The 19,018-nt window shown below is 30.5% G+C and overlaps 1 protein-coding gene across 1 annotated transcript; it reads right to left on the bottom strand.

The window, feature by feature from the left end:
- Positions 1-180: 180 nt before the first annotated feature.
- LOC107931940 (glucomannan 4-beta-mannosyltransferase 2) lies at positions 181-5,163 on the bottom strand. The gene is made up of 9 exons (XM_016863911.2): positions 4,578-5,163; positions 4,386-4,484; positions 3,709-3,961; positions 2,337-2,447; positions 1,811-1,947; positions 1,457-1,570; positions 1,176-1,375; positions 870-1,085; positions 181-489 (listed from the first exon to the last, which is right to left on the bottom strand). Exons 1-9 carry the CDS (start codon positions 4,905-4,907, stop codon positions 336-338), a joined length of 1,614 nt encoding a protein of 537 aa, XP_016719400.1. The 5' UTR covers positions 4,908-5,163; the 3' UTR covers positions 181-335.
- Between the last annotated feature and the right edge of the window lie 13,855 nt (positions 5,164-19,018).

The raw sequence follows: 19,018 nt of genomic DNA, 5'->3' as shown, positions 1-19,018 counted from the left end.
ATTTAAAAGGAATATTTTTTTTAATTTTATAATTGAATTGATTATTATTAAGGGTGACATTAACTCGATAAAATGGGAAATTTTAGCTCCTTTAATTAAACTTAATTAATTAGAAGAAACAAAAACAGCAAACTATTTCACCAAAAAAGCTTCATTTTTGCATCTCATTGTCCTTAAATCTGTCATAACAAAGAAATTCTCCATTAACAAAGAAAGATGGCTACAGCTTTGTCCTCTGTACAGTACTCTATTGAAAATGGACCTATATTTTGCTTGTTTGGCAGGCGAGAAAATTTAGAATAAAAAAACAACAGAAAAACAAACTGACAAAATGATCAAATGATGGTGCCCACATAGCCAATGCCTGTAATGAAGAAGGTAATGGCTTGTAGCCAAAGGTATATGAAGTAATTGTTCTTCCCGTACATAAAATCAAAGCACCCACATAGGAAAAGGAACGCTGAAAATCCCAATTCCAATGTGTTTAATCTGTTTTCATAGAACGAGAAAAAACAAGCAATTAGTTCAATTTTTTAAAATTTGAGTATAGTAAGGGACTAAAACATAATTTAACATATATAGAATCATGGGAATTTATGAGTGTAAGAGTATTATTAACCCTTTTATGTAAAAAAAATAACAAGTTAATCCATTTTTATTGTTAAAAACTGTTAGCATAAGATGTTTATAAAGTTAGACTGAAAAGAGAAATTATTCCATTTAACCAAGGAGGCCGAGGAATCTACACCCAATTTTGTCTTGATTGTCTTTGTATCAAGTATAAATTCTTTATAATGATGTCGTTGATTAAAAATATTATATAAATACGTGAGTGCACTTAAATTTGTCTTGTAAGGAAGGGGTCTTACCTATCGATAAATTTTGATCTATATCTCTTGATCGCTTTGCTATTGGTCTTGTTTTTATTAGCTTCAGCGACTTTCTTCGCTACATCTCCAAGCTTCTCGGTGACGACCCACTCGTTGGCTCGGCCGGTCTCGAAGAGACCGATGAGTGTCGCTTTTGTCCGATGCAACGACATCACGTTCTCGAAAAGAATCCAATAAAACAATAGGTGAATGGACCTACAAAATACCCCAACACATACAAAACATTAAATATATTTTTCTAGAGAGTTCTTGAAACATCATATCTCGGATCGTATTTCACTGTACCTAGGAGTGCCTACGGAATTTAAGATGGTTATGATGGAAGGGATATAAACCGAACCCCATATAGGAACTTTAACCTCAGGGACTAGAATGGTTAAAGGGAGGACCACACAGTAAAAAAAGAAAGTGACCATGTGAGCAATGATTTTTCTGACGAAGAAGAAGCTGTAAATTACGTATACTTTCTTCCAGAATCTCACTTTCTGCAACAAGGTAAAAAGTTAAAAAATCAATTAATTTAGTTTATAAGATAAAAATTTACAGCAATATCCTTGTTTTTTCACCTTGTTTGTGATGATCTCCCACACCATTTTTCTGAACAAATTTGCAGGGCCACATGACCATCTATGTTGCTGGAAACGAAAGGCCTTGAAAGTACTTGGAAGTTCACTTTTTACCTAATAAGATAAAATGTAATTTGGATTTTAAGTTTGGATTATTTCGTACTTGAGATATTAAGCATAAAGCTTAGTCAGTTTGGATTCAGATCGTTTTGAGTTTGTGTCAATATCAGATCAGGTTAAGTTGGCTTTGAGTTTGAGTTGATTTGGACCTTATGATTCGGGTCAAAATTAACACATATACATGTTAGATATGAATGCTTGTAGTAAAATGAAGAATCGAAACAATACAGATACCTGAAGGTCACCAAGGTAAAGAAATTTCCATCCCCTAAGACTAGCTCGGACGGCAAGGTCCATGTCCTCCACGGTGGTTCTATCTTTCCATCCACCTGCCTCATTAATGGCTGCTATTCTCCATATACCAGCAGTTCCTGCATTTGGATCATGCATAAGTTAATACAATGTTATTAGTACCTGTTGAGGGAAGATTGACTTGTTCAAGAGAAATCTTCGAAATATCATTTGTTTGAAGTTGAAACTCTCAAAGGATTAATATTATCTTCAGTCAGTGTTTTATCTTTCGACTCTGACGAAAGTTTAAGTGCTTGAGTGTTCTTGAAGAGACGGCAAATTCAACAGAGTGAGAGCACCTAGTCCCCTACAAAGTGCAAATACTGACGTTTCCTTAGTAAATGGTCAAACACAGTCTGCTTCTTCAAGCACTTGCAAGGCGTTTTCACTCTGTCAAACCCACCGTGTCAAACACTCACACTCTTCGTAAAAATCCCAAAATCTCTGAACAATGCCGAAAGTTTTTTACCATTAAAACCGAAGAAAGCATGAGTTGCTGATCCAACTTCTTGTTCTACTGTGAAATGGTAATCCAATGACATCTCTTGCATTCTTGTTAGCAAGCATTCGTCGGCATTCACTAAAACAAATTCGAACTCAATAATTAACTCAACAATTAATTTAATTTCAATTAATTAATTAATCAAAATAAATATAAAAACATTTTGTATATTTATACAGAATTTTCCAAAATCAAACTAAAATTCAATTCACCGAATATATTATATATTTTATTTAAAAATATAATAAATTTTATCGAGTATTAACTCAATTATCATTATTGATTTCTCTGAAATGAAAACACTACTTGACTGCTGCTGTGATAGAAATGACATTTATGACCTCTTATCAGTTAAGATTACCCTGCTCCTGACCAATTTTGGTCGTTAACCAAGAGAGCAAAATCAGACCAATTTTTGTTCTTTTATACTGAAATGACAAAACCACCCCAGAAATCACATGCAAATTACTAATATAACAAAGAAGACAAAAGCTTTATTAATGATTGGAATGTCTAATTAACTGAAATTCTTTACTAGTATAAACTTTTATAGGTCAAATTTCAGATTTAGTTTATACACTTTAACCTTTTTATAATTTGGTCCATTTATTTTTATTATATAATTAATTAACCTTACCAACATAGACTTCCGAACCGAAACAATTAACAGTGTTAACTATTTAAACTGACAGATAACATTAGGAAAACAACGAATCAAATTATGTGAAATTAAATTATAAGGACTAAATATCATGTTTTTATCATGGTAGAGGGACCAAAGAAAAAACAAGACCAATTTTTTATACTAAATTCTCAAAGATGGGCCCCATTAACTGTGATGGAAGGCTGAGTGGGTCCCAACTTGTTTAGGGGAGTACCCTTGTTTTTTTTTTCTCGGACCCACACCCCTCAGCCGACAAAAACCAAACACATAATTTCATTGTCCAAATAAAAAAATGTTTTGTTTTAACACCACCGACACAATTAAACACAAACTTAAGCAGTAATGTAATTGAAAAGGATTAATTCTCAAACTGGTCCTCAAATCATACTGTTTTTCTATTCGAATATCAATTTTGTCTCATTGTACCAAAAACTGCACACCTCAAAAATTTGGAAAATTATCATTAATATCTTAAAAATTTTGGAAAGTTTTAGTTAAATCTCTCAAAAAATTTGAAAATTTTAATTTAACCCCAAAACTTAATGTCAAGATATGCTACTATTTAAGTATCACTTTTGACCCTAAAAAGCTTAAAAGATTTGCATTTAAGCCTGATTAAAAAGATAATTAGATGATAAAAAAATAAGAAATTTAAGATTTAAGGTTTAGAGTTACCGAATCTCCAACGAGCTTGAACTAGAGCAATGTCGGGGTTATGGTCCAAAAACGGGATACTTTTTCTAAGGAAATCGGGATCTGGTCTGAAATCGGCATCGATAATGGCTACATATTCACAATGTTTCACATAGCTCCTCTTTAACCCTTCTTTTAATGCACCAGCTTTGTAACCTGTTCGGTTTTCTCTTATTTGGTACGTTATGTTTATGCCTTTGCTTGCCCACCTTTGGCACTCTTGCTCCACCATCAACTGCATTAAAAAAAAAAAAAAAACATTTTCATAGCTTGAAAATCGAGATCTTTTAAGGTTAAATTGTAATTTTAGTCCTTATATTATGCTCAAAATTTTGAGATTTAGGGGTTGTTCAGAGTTTCAAACCCTAGATTAGGTGTTGGCTAACAAATTGAGGATAATGCAAGAACTTTTTTATTGTTCCCCTGGCTAGTTGACGCGGGCAAACTTAACAATTTTATGCTAAGAAGGTTAAATTGAAATACTAAAGGTCTAAAAATGGAATATAACCATTTTATCCTCGACTTGGAATTGTGTTTCCGGGAAAAAACACATCCGCATTTTAACCAGAACTGATGATATTATATTATAGGGATTTGAGCATAATAGAGGGACCGGAACCATAATTTGACCATTAAGAAAAGATGGCCCGGTAATTAACCTTGATTGCAGAGTCGGTTGAATCATCAAGTACTTGTATAACAAGACGATCGGGCGGCCATGAAAGTCCACAAGCTGCTCCAATGGAGATCTTATAAACCTGTTGAAACACACACACACACACACAAAAAAAACCCTAAACCTTCTGTTTTAGCATCGAAAATCCAGAAATAAAAAATTGCAGAAAAAGGACCTCTTTTTCATTAAACATTGGTATTTGCACCAAAACAACCGGAAAATTCGAGCTACCGTGCTCTTCATCGTCTTCAATAGGCACAAACTTATACCGTTCCTCTGGTTTTTTCCAAAAAAGCTTTACGAGGACAATGACAATCCCCATATAAACCCTTTCCATAAACAACATAAGCGCCATGCCTAAACAAATATAAACCGAAAGTTTCAACATAGGGACTAACAATGGTGCTTTAATCAATTCCCACATCAAGCCCAGTTGACTCGTTACATCATCTCGATTCACTAGAAATGATTGTGGAATCAGTAGCTTTGGTGTTATCTGATCCATCTATACTTTTCTTTATTTTTTATTGTAAAAAACAGGGGATTTTTTGAAATGAAAAAAAAAATAAAAAAAAAACCTTTTAACAAAGAGAATCTCTCACTGGTTTGTTGATGTTTGGCAATAAAAATGAAGTCCCCTGTTTGAGAAACAGAGTGAAGTGAGGCAATGATAATGCCAATGGAGAGGATGAGAGACTCTCTTGCGGGTAGAGAAACAGAGTAAAGAGGGGGTTCTTTTATAGTGTAAGAATTGGTCATATTTGGAACTTTAAATTTATTTACTAAGAAAATCTTACACCTTATTTTTAGTTATAAACTGTTTTGATAGAATCAATTTTTATTATTTTTTTAATAAATAATTAATTTTAATCCTAACTAATTAGCTAAAATAAGTTCCCATTCAGTTAATTCACTTTGAATTTAATTGAAATCTAAATTAATTATTGAAGAAAAATTATTCGTAATTTATATATTATATTAATTGAGTTACTGAAATGACATAGAATTATCCATAACCTCTCCCTAACTCATAAATAAGAGACGTTTCAGTGCACTCGAGTTCACATCCTTTTATGCTCAAACAATTATTTTGAATTGAGTATGATTATATGTGTGATAACATTTGCTATACCAGGAATATTGATGATCCCGATTATTGCAATTGCCGAGGATACCCCTTTTTAGTTTAGCTTCTAATTAGCTTCTAGAATCTATTTCTTAGTTTAAGGTCCCTCTTTACTAACTGGAATCAAAGAATTAGATCTGTTCTACCCAAAATGGGAATAGGCTGAGGTTATGAACTTATAATTTATAATCAGATGATCGAGTCGATTCCATGATTATAAGTTCATTCCATACCGGACTAGATCAAAATAGGACTATATACATTCTCATTATGAGAAGGGGTCATTTGAGCATATCTAAATAGATACTATGTTTACATATGGATCCCTACGTCTTTATATTCCATTTAGGATTATGAATGGGCGTAATTGAGCCTTCTTTTTACATATCTCTCATTATTTGGGACCCTCTTGCATTGACAACAATGTTCATGTATTGGTAAGAACGTGAATTTTTTTTAATGAATGTACTTAAAAGATTTCTTTATTATAAGGACTGATTAAATTAGTCTCTCTACTATTAAATGTATCGATTTAGTTTCTATATCATTAAAAAGAATTAAATAAGGTCAAATTAGAATAAAATTAATGTTTACTGTTTAACAGAGTTGATATTTTTAAAGTTTTTATTGTTCTGTAAATGAAATCTTTTGTTTAGAATTGAACTGTAATTGAAAAAAAAAATTCAAGACATTTTTTATATCGTGAATGTTAACTGTTATATTTTGATTTATTTGATTCTTTTTAATAATATAGGGACTAAATTGATCCATTTAATAATATAGTGGCTAATTTGATCCACTCCCAAGAATACATGGACCTCCAAGGTGTTTTAACCCTTAATATACTATTTTGATACTCGAGCTTTTTTTTGTTCTAGTTTGGTACCTTCCCCTGAGTTTTTTTTAATTTGATATTTGAGTTTTTTTTTTAATCTCGGTTAAGCAATGTTAATTTGGTGCCTGAGCTTTTTTTTTTATCCCAATTAAGTACCTATGTTTTTTTTATTAGAACACATGTCAACATGGGCGAAACCATATATCTTTCTTGGAGGGGCTGAAATTAAGTTATAAAAATACAATTTCACCAATATATTAGCTTAAATCTAAATAATTTTTAAAAGGATTAAATCAAAATTTTATCATGCTTTGGGGGAAAATTGTAATTTTACCATATACTTTTTTTATAATTTTGAAAATTTTGAAGGGCCTAGAGAAATTTGTTTTAGGCCATGCCCCCTTGCTGTCACCCTTATGTGCTAAACATTTATTTAGGAACATTTTGCCATTAGATTTAGGTATCAAATTAAACACTAAAACTAAATTTAAGTACCAAATGTTATATTAACCATCTTTTTATGGTAGATGTTTTCCTTTTCTGATTGGCTGTTGATGCAAGCTTCTCCAATGGTGAAAACGCCAAAGATTGAACACTTTTTACTTTTTTATTTTCAGAAAATTGTCATTAATTGCAGGTACCTAAAAGTAAAAAAAGTACATGCATGGAAGATTGAAGAAGTGTCTAAAGTAAAAGACTCTTATCTTCAAAGCAAGAATCAATGTTAGGTTAATTAGTAAAACTGACTCAGGTAAATAGCATAAGCTGCATGGAAATGCTGTTATCTCGATAAAAATATCATGGAGATTTTTATATTAAAAATTATATTTTATCTTTTTTTACATAAAAGTGAGTAAATTAAATTTTTTTAATTAAAAAATTATCCATTTTTATTATTAAAAATTAGTGTGGTTGACAAAATAATCAAATAGTGACATATGATATGCCGCCGGTACCTCATGGTGATGTACAAGACCAGTTTTTAATCACAAAAATGAATAGAATTTTTAACAGAAAGACTAATTTACTCTTTGATCTAATGTATATTAACTACTTTACTCATTTTTTTTGAATAGACGAGACAAAATGTAATTTTACTTCTAATATAGAGACTTCCATAATGCTTTTACCTACACCTTCTCATTTTTTATTGCGCATAAACTATACTATAGGTTAATTAATTATATTTAAGTTTTTATGGTTATCCGACTATAAAAAAAAGTTACAATATGATTACTTAACTAATGACTATTTTTTTTTGTTCATTCCCGTTAACTATGAAACAGAAAAATGACAAAATATTCTAAAATTGACAGAACAATAAATTTAGCTCTCTAAGGTTTACACACTTTGTTAATTTGATCTTGATTTAAAAAAAAAATAGCCTTCAACATCTAAATATTGTGTAATTATATGTGATGTAATTGACAAAAGCAAAGACTCCAGATCTTAAGTATCCAGGTTCGGCAATTATTGATATAGTATCATTTTATGTTTATGTATTTCATATACGTATAATTATATTTATAAGATGATATATTTATTTCTTTAAATGTGTATGATTAGAATAAAATTTCATGTGTATAATTACATCAAATCAAAAATCTTGTAACAAATTACATATTAAATTATTAAAAAAAAGTATTAATTAAATAAATATTTATGTGTAATTTTGAGATTTACCCAAAATAAAATTACCTTATGCTATTTTCTTGATAATTGCCAATTTTGAATCCATTAATGAACCATTGAAATTAGTTGCACAATTAATGGCTTTAATGGCCAAGAACTAAACAACAAAAATCCTTTATTTAAGGATAATCTTCGTCCTATTCATTGTTTGGTTACTAAAAAGTTTCAAATTATTTGCATCCTAATCTTCATCCTATTCATTGTTTGGTTACAAGAGAGTATATTATATTTAGAGTTATTTGCAGTAAACACCTTCAACTATGACCCTTAATTTAAATTGGTCTTTTAAATTTTAAAATATTTTAATTACATTCTTAAACGATCAAAGTTATATCAATCAGGATCTTTCATTATTTATTTATTTTTGGTAACAAGAGTAACAAAAAACTAGTTACAAGAACTTAAAACCCTTCAATTCTTGAAAAGTTGAAACCCAAGCCTTCTCTCATGAGTTATCTTTACTAAGCTATTCGTACCCTGATTATCTTCTTTAAAAATGTGTCAAATACTCTAATAGTCAAATCGTGACAGTAGCTGATGAATTCTCCTAACCAGTGTAGAGTTGGAACTCGGTCAATTAAAAGTGTCAACCCATCCAAGATACCCCACAGTTTCACATCAAACACTTAGCAACTCCCCAAATACTTGTTAAACCCAAATAACCACTTCCCATTACGATCTTGCACAATTCCTTCTGCTATAGCGAATGACACACTGAATTTCATATGGCTAAATTTAAAATGGTTTTAAGAAGAAAAAAAAAAGACATTGCAAAATAACTTTTAAAATTAAAAATGCATTCGTAAAAGTTTCAAAAACCTCAAAACCAAGATTTTTACAACACTCGTTTTAACGATTTTTTTCTTCTGAAAATTTTCATTTTAAATTATGTCGTATAAGATCTGATGTATTAAATTAACTATTTTAGTAACAGAATGACTTGATTGATATAACATCAGTAGTTTGAAAACGTAATTAAAATGATTTGAATTTTGAGAGACCAATTTAACATAACGGTTATAGTTTGGAATGTCTGGTGCAATTATATGCCTATTTTAATTATTTTACTCAATATTATTATTAATAATGATAAAATATTAATTGATATAAAAATTTACATGTGCAATTTTAGTTACCATATAAATAATGAACTTTTATTTCATTTTGATATATTTATATATTATTTTACATGTTAATAGCAAATAAAATATTTAAATTTAAAATTATTTATCCAAAGCCATTCTAATTCATAAGACTTTTTAAAGGTATTTTATAATTAAAATTAAGTAAAAATGTATTAAATAAGTTAGGGTGTATTTGATAAACTCAAAAATTAAGTGTTGAATTTTTTCTGTTATACTAGAAAGGGTAAACTGCATCACAGGTCATCTAAATATGGGTCATTTTCTCTTTTAGTCACCAAACTATGAAATTTTTAAAACCCAACTAATCAAGATTGATTTTTTGGTCTATTTCTATTAATTGCACTAATAGAAATGTGACATGACAGCTGAATATTGGTATATTAACAAATTTATCCGTTAAATTTTACATATTATATCAATTTAGTTATAGTTTTAAAAAATTAACCCTCAAAATTTACAAATGATCTAAATTTCATTCTCATTCTAAAAAGTTCAAAGAAATACATAAAACTACATAAATATTCTAAAAAATATATAATAATAAATCTAAATTTTATATTAATATTTAAGTTAATATTAAATAAAAATAACCCCCCCCTCCGATTAGTCTTATTTCATTGTACATCCCCTTTTTTTTTCACTCTTTAGTCTTGTTTCTCTATCCTTCCGATTAAAGAAATTAATATTCAACGATTTTTAATTGATAATTTAAATTTTATATATTCTTTTGAATTTTTTAGAATTAGGATAAAATTGAGACAATTTGTAAAGTTTAAGGGTTAATTTTTTAAAATTATGACTAAATCAATATAATATGTAAAAATTGAGGACTAAATTTATTATTATATTGATTTTTCAATTGCCACGTCATCCTCCTATTAGCACAATTAATGGAAATGGATAAAAAAAAACAATCTTGATTAGTTGGGTGACTAAAAAAGAAAATGACCCATAATTGAGTGACTTGTGGTGTAGTTTACCCTATTATTTTTTTTTGGTAAATTAGTAAATATAAGTACTTAATATAATTATGTGAAAGATTAATATGGTAATTTGAATATCTCAATTTTTACATTAAGTGATAAGTAGCTACCTACTTACTTATTTTATTCTACACTTTTTTTTTTGTTGAAAATTTTATATTAAGTAAAAAATCAGAATGATTATCCAATACATTTAAAACATTAAATGTTGAAATGTTCATTTTTATTGAAATGAAAAATTCCGATAATTTATCAAACACACCCTTATATTATAGTGAAAATAAAGGATTTAATGGTTTAACTATAAATTAAATTTCCTTTTTACCAAAGAGAACCTCAATGGCTTGATGTTGAAGAAAGCTTAAAAGGGTTTATTTTATTTTTATATGAATTAAGGAATTTAGTATGAATGCATGAAACTTTTTTTATAAAAAGGGTATCATGATAATAGCAAAGTCCTTTTTAGTCTTAATAATGGCTGAAAAATATTATGGTCAAAAGAAATGGCTGCTGTGGAATCAACACTAAATTTGATAGTTTGAAATGTGATATTTTTCTATTTTCTTTATCTCTACAATGTACAAATTTGGTTATATATATTAATTAAAATTTATTCCTTTAAAATTTTAAAAATTTTAAATTAATAAAGGTAAAATTATACTTTGGTCCTTCTTAAAATATAAAAATTTGATTTAATCTTTTAAAAATTATAAAGATATAGACTATTAAAATGATGAAATTACAATTTAATTTCAATCTTCTATAAAAAAAATTTCTGACTTTATCCTTGATTAAAATGCAGTGTATATTTATTAAAAAATTATTAGAAAAGTTGTAACTTTTCAAAATTAATATTAAGTGAAAAAGTAAAAATATAATATATTGAAAATTAAATTAAATGTGTTTGCAAACTCTGTGCAAACTTCACTATTTATAAGGAGAATAATGCAAAACTATTAAAATTTCCTTAATTTACTGAATATGCTTGATATTATTTTTATTCGAATCTTTTAATTATTTTTATTTTTAAATTACCATATATATACATCACGGTTTTCAAATTTTAAAAACTTACAAATTTTCGTTGCAAAATAAGGTAATCAATTAAGTGTTTTCTGTTATAAAATAAATAGTTTTAACGGGTATTTTCCTAAAAATTGGAAAGTAATTTTCCAAAATTAATATTGTCAAAACACACAATTTTGAAATCGATTTCTGGGTTTAAAACAAGTTTATGTAATTCCTCAAGATTCGGCCATAACGTTTAGGCCGGGTGTAAAGTGTTACAAATATAATTTTTTAAGATTTATAATATAAGAACTTTTTTACCATAATCATTCCAAACATTTATACATGTTCGTGTTTAGAATATAATTTTATAACTTGTATAAAACTAATCTTTTTAAAATTGACTTTGAGTGTAGTTACATGTATAATTACTTTGATTCTCATATTCCTCCTCAACATTACATCTTGCACCACTGAAGGCATTGTGAGAAAAAATAAAAACCTATTTGGCAACAATTTATCGCCTTGTGTTTTGTTAGAGAGGTTGAAATTAAATTTTAATTTTTAATAGCCTATATATTTATAAGTCTTAAATGATTAAATCAATTTTTTTATCATTCTTAGGGGTCAAAGTGTAATTTTACTTTTACTAATTTAAAAATTTAAAATTTTTAAAGGGTCTAAATGGACAAACTGATTGTGTATAGCATCAACATCCATATTCACTGCCGAACTCCACTTGTCAATCCCTTGTCATCTAGTTGCAAACCTCCAATGCCAATCTCGACAATTCCACCACTTCGGCTCCAAATATTAAGTCTACTATTGTTTACTATTACTCTCAATTAGCAGCAAATGCACCCCCTTCTCTCAAGCCGTTTTCAGAACATCAACAATTTCTCGAAATTCTACCTTTAAAATTGAGCTAACGCCTATTTATATGATTATACCCAGATACTCAGTCGCTCTAATGACATCTTACTATCCCACCCTCCATCGCACTTCCAAATCAATATTATATAAGAATTACTTTCAGAAAATATATATCATATGAAAATTGACTAGTTATTAATGAGAAAGGGAATTAATATTCATAAAGGCAAAGCTTCTTTGATTGATTAAGCAATTTGTGTTTTACAATGTAGAAGATGATGTGGTTCTCCGTCGCAATAAAAAATAGTTCAATAAAAGAAACATATTGTATGTTTTTCTGTTTGCATATTCAAAATTTTCAATACACAAACACAAATTCTCAGCAAATAATTATGCCAGGTGATGTTTAATTTCAAACCTGATACAACTTTATCCATTTCTTATTGCGTTAGTTAGCAACCCTATCAAATTGCATGCAAAACAGTATTAATTTGCATTAGGATGAAATTGATGAAATATGTAAATATTATTATATATTTTTTAAAGTTTAATATATAATTTGGTACTTGAAATTGATACTTTTTCTAATATGGTACTCGTGTTATTTTGATACCCAAAATTCAAATATAACGGTATTAGCTTTTTAGTGTTTAATTTGGATTCTAGAGTTTGTTTATTCAAATTCATAATTAGCTAATAATATTGACAATTAACTTTCAACAAATTAACCGTAAAACACGAATTAAATTGCATCCACCGGATTGTATCTGACAAATTAAATTTAAAATTAAATAAATTAACAATTAACACTAAATTTATTCTATTAACTACATAATAATTTTAGCAATTAACTTTCATTAAATCCACTTTAAAACTCGAATTAAACACTAAAAAATTAACACCGTTACCTTTGGATACCAAAATATATAAAGTTTGCCAGATACAAATACTGGTTACACCAAAAAATAACATATGTACCACATTATCATATATATATATTTGAACCACAATCGAAGTTTCATGTGTATAAGTACACCAAATCAAAATTCATATATTATATTGCATATTGAATCAAAGTTCATACATAATTTTGAGATTTATCCTTTTCAAAATTTGTTAAATTAAGAGTTTGGATGGTGTTAATTTTTTAGTGTTTCATTCGGATTTTAGGATTAATTTGATAAAAGTTAATTAGATTAGTTTTTTCATAAATTTGTTAATAGAATAAGTTTAGTGTTAATTATGAATTTATTTAATTTTGAGCTTGATTTGTCAAATACAGGCAACGAATATGATTTAATTTGGGTTTTAGGGTTGATTTGATGAAAGTTAATAACTAATATTTTTTTTGTCAAATACAAGTATCACATTGGAAAAAAAAACATGGATGAGAGAAAAAAAACAAATTCAAGTACTAAATTATGTATCAAGCCTGAAATAAATTATTATAAGTATTAAATTGTATAACTTCAACTCAAACTAATTAATTAAACCTGACTGAGCTATAGCTAACAAGTTCATACATAATTCTTTTCACGTGATGGAATTGTTGTGTTGACACCATTTTTTTGGATGAAAACGGGGTCGACTTGGATTTTGAAAAAAAGAATGAAAACGGGAGTCGCCACCAATCTTTTTTTGATGAGGTGTGATCGGGTCACCTCGAAAAGTGGTTGTTTTTAATAAACAATTTAATTTTTATTAAAACAACGATTTTGGTCTGCGAAATTCAGAAAAACGGGTTCGGGAGTCGGTTACGCACAAGGAAGGGTTAGCACCCTCGATACGCCCAAAATTGGTACCTGGTTGATTACTTAATGTCTTGGTGTCGAAAATTAAAAACTCGAAAAGAATTTAAAAATACGATCCTTGTATTAAAACGTTGAAAATTTTCAGGAAAAAGGGAATATTTCACATTATTCGAGAAAGAGAATCATATCCAGTAAGTTAGGACACAATGTCTCAAATTCCCGATACGCGGATGAAAAATGCTTATTTAAAAGATATTTTATTATCTTGGTTTTAGAAATAAATCAGGCCCAGTAAGTTAGGGCACGATCTTTTCTTAATTCCCGAGATCGTTTAAAAACTTGAGTTTGAAAAGATTCGTATTTTTAGATTTATTATGAAAATCGAAACCCATTAAGTTAGAGTACGATCCTTTTGAATCTAAACACGAAATATTTTTTAAAACAAATTTTGTCATACCGAGTAAAATAAAACACGAAAATCGTAGTAAAAAAATGTGTAAACAAATTACATTGTTGTTATACGTGGTAAAATCATAATACACATAAAAAATAAAAAATAATACGAGCAATAGCAACGATATAAAATAAATAAAAGTCATACCTACAATCATATAAAATAACAATATATATAATCAAATAAATTAAAACATTCATTCAAAATAATAACGAAAATGAAATAAATAAGTAACAAATACAATTAAATATAAAAGGATATATATAGACATAAACTAAAATATGTATATATATAAATTAGCAAAATGTATAAAGTATATTTTAATATATAAAAGAAGCGATGAATATGTATATATAAAAATATGTACATATATATGGGTGTATAAAACTATGGAATATGAAAATAATAAAATACATATAAAAGTAAGTACATATATGTGTTGAAAAATAAAAGAAAGTATGTATGTACAAATTAAAGTTTAAAAATAATGAAAATATACGTATGTATACGAATAAATACGTTAATTTTGATACATGTTTAAAAAATATATTGAAAATGTATATATGTATTTATGTAAATTAAGATATACAAAAATATGTATGTACGTACATATAAAAATATATATATACTTATAAAATAAAAGGATATGTATGTATATAAATTAATAGTAACATGTGTGTATATACGGATTTATAAAAAAAGGTATATTTTAAACTATAAAGATTATGTATAAACATGTATATTTTAGGAAAATGAAAATATATATAAATGTATAGATATGTACATAAGTTGTAAAATATATAAATGTATATATGTACCAGAAGTTTAAATAAAATTAATATGAATAAATAGGTAATAATAACAATAGTAGTAGTAATAATAATAATAATAATAATAATAATAATAATAATAATAGTAGGACTAATTCAAAACGGGAACGAAATCTCAGGGCTGAAATAAAAAAATAAAACGGAATAAAGGATCAAAATGTAATATGCGCGGAAAAGGGGGGGACCAAAATCATAAATACCCCGAAACCCTAAAACGCAGCGCAGCGGAGGGTCAAAATAGAACAAAAACAGAATTCTGGGGCGAAATTGAAAAATGGGAAATAGCGAAACAGGACCAAATTGCAACGCGCTACCAAGTCGGAGGGACTACGCGCATAAATATCCCATTTAAAGAAAACACGCGGATCCTTCCCCTGGGTCGGGTCACCGCGCGGGTCAGAGCTCAATACGACGTCGTTTTGGTGCTGAGCAGACCGCCCAAAACGACGTCGTTTTGGAAGCCTATTTAAACTAATTTTTTTTCAAAATTTTTCATTCTTCTCTTCTTCTCCAGAAAAAAAAACAAAAACTCCTCTCAAGTCACTCTCCCTTTTTCGGAAACCAGTCAGAGGTCCGGCCATCGACCGTCGCACCGGCCGCCGGTCGCCGGCGCCGGCGCCGCCGTGCACGGCGGCGGGGAGACCAAAAGTTGCCCCTTTTTCGCCGAATCGCCTCCCCTCGGTGAGTTTCCCTCTCCCTTTTTTATTATTATTTATTATATGAGTATAAATAGATGAACAAAAACAGAAAAAGTAAAATAAAATGGTAAGATATGAAAACGGAAAGGGTCGGGAATCACCTTTGATTTTTGTTTCTTATTTCTGTAAAACGTTACAAAAGGAAAGGAGATCGAATAGAATCCCCCACAATGGCTTTTCAATCGGTTTTTTTTGTACCGAAAAAAAAAATCTCCTTCTTTTCTGTTTGAACGGCTTTTAAATAGCCATTTTACCATTTTCATTATCTCTGCTACTGTTTTGTCCTTCTTTGCGTGATTTTCTTCTTTGCAGGCAAGTGGGGTGATGGGACGGTGGCAGAAAGTAGGTGAACGGCGGAGTTGGTGGCGGTGGCAGAGGGTAGGTGATGGGGGGCATGGTAATTGGGTTTGTGGGTATTGGGTTTGTGGGTATTGGGTTTGTGGGTATTGGGCTCTTTTGTTAGTGGGCCGGGCAGAAATTTGGGCTTGTACAGCTGCCCCTCTTTGCTCGTTGTCGTGTAACGAGAACAGAGCAAAGATTAAGAAAGACCAATTTTTGCCCGGTCTCACCGAGTCTGGACTCCTCTTGACGCCTTTCTTCAGGTAGCTTTATTCTAGTCCACTGTCTTGTCGCTTCAATCCATTGTACTTCAGGGAAATAAGACTTGATGCGATCTGCTCTACTGCAACTTCAGAGAGATAAGATCTGTGATTTTAATCCGCTCTACTGCAACTTCAGAGAGATAGGATTGGTTTCTTCTATCTGCTCCACTGCAACTTCAGGGAGATAAGACTTGATGCGATCTACTCTGCTGTAACCTCAGAGAGATAAGATCCTTTATTTTAATCCGCTCCACTGTAACTTCAGGGAGATAGGATAGTGTCTTCGATCTGCTCCGCTGTAATCTCAGGGAGATAAGATCTCTGGCTTCAATCTGCTCCACTGTAACCTCAGGGAGATAATATCTGAAATTCTCCGGTCTACTCCACTGTAATCCTCAGAGAGATAAGACCTGATGCGGTCTACTCTGCTGTAACTTTAGAGAGATAAGATCTTTTAATCCGCTCCATTGTAATCTCAAGGAGATAGGATTACTATCTTTGATCTGCTCCGCTGTAATCTCAGGGAGATAAGATCTGAAATTCTTTGGTCTGTTCCACTGTAATCTCAGGGAGATAAGACCTGTATAATAAACCTAATTATGCCTAATGATTAGGATGACATGATCAAAATGAAACAAATGCTCCTAACTAGACATATGTGAATGGTGTTTGCATGAATGCAGAATTTTATTTTATTTTTTCGAGAATGATCTCGCTTAGGTTATCACTACTCGAAGTTTATCAAGGTTTTGTGACTGATGTGCTACAACGCCTTCTCGCTTGACTGATTTTTCTGAAGAAACATTTAGCCAGACTGTCCCCATTATAAACCTCAAAGTTATATCCACTGGGACGCCAAAATTTGTACCATCATTCTCTCGCAGCAATCTAAGGGTAGAAATATGTGACTTTTCCTCTGTCCTCTTTTATCACAATTCGGGGATATAGGATCTGAGCCGTTCTGGTTTCCTACACCATTCTCAAGGTGTCATACCAAAGTCTTATGCGCAAGTGAAGGCTCTTTTCTCCGGGGTAACCTCTTCCTATTGCCTGATGATCATTGCTTGCTTGTTCATTTAAGCTTTGTAATTAACACGACAGCTTGTCATTTTGTTCAATCAATGTTTAGACGACAAAATCTGAAAGGATAGTATTTAACTTAGACTCTTCCTTCCTAGCTATTTCACCCTTTAAACTTGGTATTTTCTAAACAATAGTCATGTTTCAGGTCCCTATATTATTTAGAAATTTTCCAGAGTAATGTGCAAAACTTCTTTCCTGAAAGTTTTATTAGTTCGTTAATCGTTATTCCTATGTAACATGTTTGCAAAAGATCATAACAATAGATAAGAATAAAGCTAGCTCTGATCATAACTCAAATAAAACATCAAAGATGGCGAAAGAAAGGTAACAAAGAAGTGGATTGAGAATGTGCGTTTTCACAAAAGGAAAGGAAGAAAGAAAGAAAAAAATGTATTTTCAAGAATACACATAAGAACTAGGTGCCCCAGTTATCGCCGCTTGAGTTTCTCTGTACAAACTTTCCGAAGACCCTTCTAAGTTTGACATGTGTTCAGGAGATCTGCAATACTCTGTCAATGTTCAAAAACGTTGCATATCCTTTCTTATTGGTTCAAGTAAAGGAAGATCATCATATTCCCCCGATCAAAATTTGATCCGCTCAAGTCCTGATGTTCCAATCCTGCCCAATACTTGAGTCGCCCTTTTCGGGTTTTCGACTCAAGCGCTCTTTGGTCTCAAAGTGCCCTTTACGGGTTTTCACCTTAGCCTCTCCAAAGTTTTTTTTTTTTTTAGGAAGCAAAGCGCCCTTTACGGGTTTTCACTTTGGTTCCCCTTTCTTTCATGTGAAGTATTTCTTGACGGAGTCTGCATTTACCGGATTTGGTAAACTTTTGCCATCCATCTCACATAGGATCAAAGCTCCACCAGAAAAGGCTTTCTTTACAACATAAGGGCCTTCCCAATTTGGCATCCATTTTCCTCTAAAATCTTTTTGCATAGGAAGAATCTTTTTTAGTACCAAGTCCCCTTCACGAAATTCTCGGGGGCGAACCTTTTTATTATAGGCTCGCATCATTCGTTTCTGGTACATTTGCCCATGGTGAATAGCTCTTAGCCTCTTTTCTTCTATTAGGTTCAACTGATCGTACCGAGATTGGATCCAATCGGCTTCATCCAGCTGTAGCTCAGATAACACCCGTAGAGAAGGGATTTCAACTTCAATGGGTAATACTGCCTCCATTCCATAAACCAGAGAAAAAGGCGTTGCCCCAGTAGAAGTTCTAACAGATGTTCGATAGGCAAGGAGAGCAAATGATAACTTCTCATGCCAATCCTTGTAGGTTTCAGTCATTTTCCCCACAATCCTTTTAATGTTTTTATTGGCCGCCTCCACTGCACCATTCATTTTGGGACGATACGGCGATGAGTTATGATGCTTAATTTTAAATTTGCTACAAACTTCAGCTATTGTGCTATTATTCAAGTTCATCGCATTGTCGGATATGATCCTCTCAGGCATCCCATATCGACAAATGATCTCCTTCTTCAAGAATTTGCTGACTACTGCTTTTGTGACATTTGCATATGAAGCAGCCT

Source organism: Gossypium hirsutum, chromosome A08, assembly GCF_007990345.1.
Source record: "Gossypium hirsutum isolate 1008001.06 chromosome A08, Gossypium_hirsutum_v2.1, whole genome shotgun sequence".
Lineage (NCBI taxonomy): Eukaryota > Viridiplantae > Streptophyta > Magnoliopsida > Malvales > Malvaceae > Gossypium > Gossypium hirsutum.
This window is presented reverse-complemented; position numbering and strand designations above follow the sequence as displayed.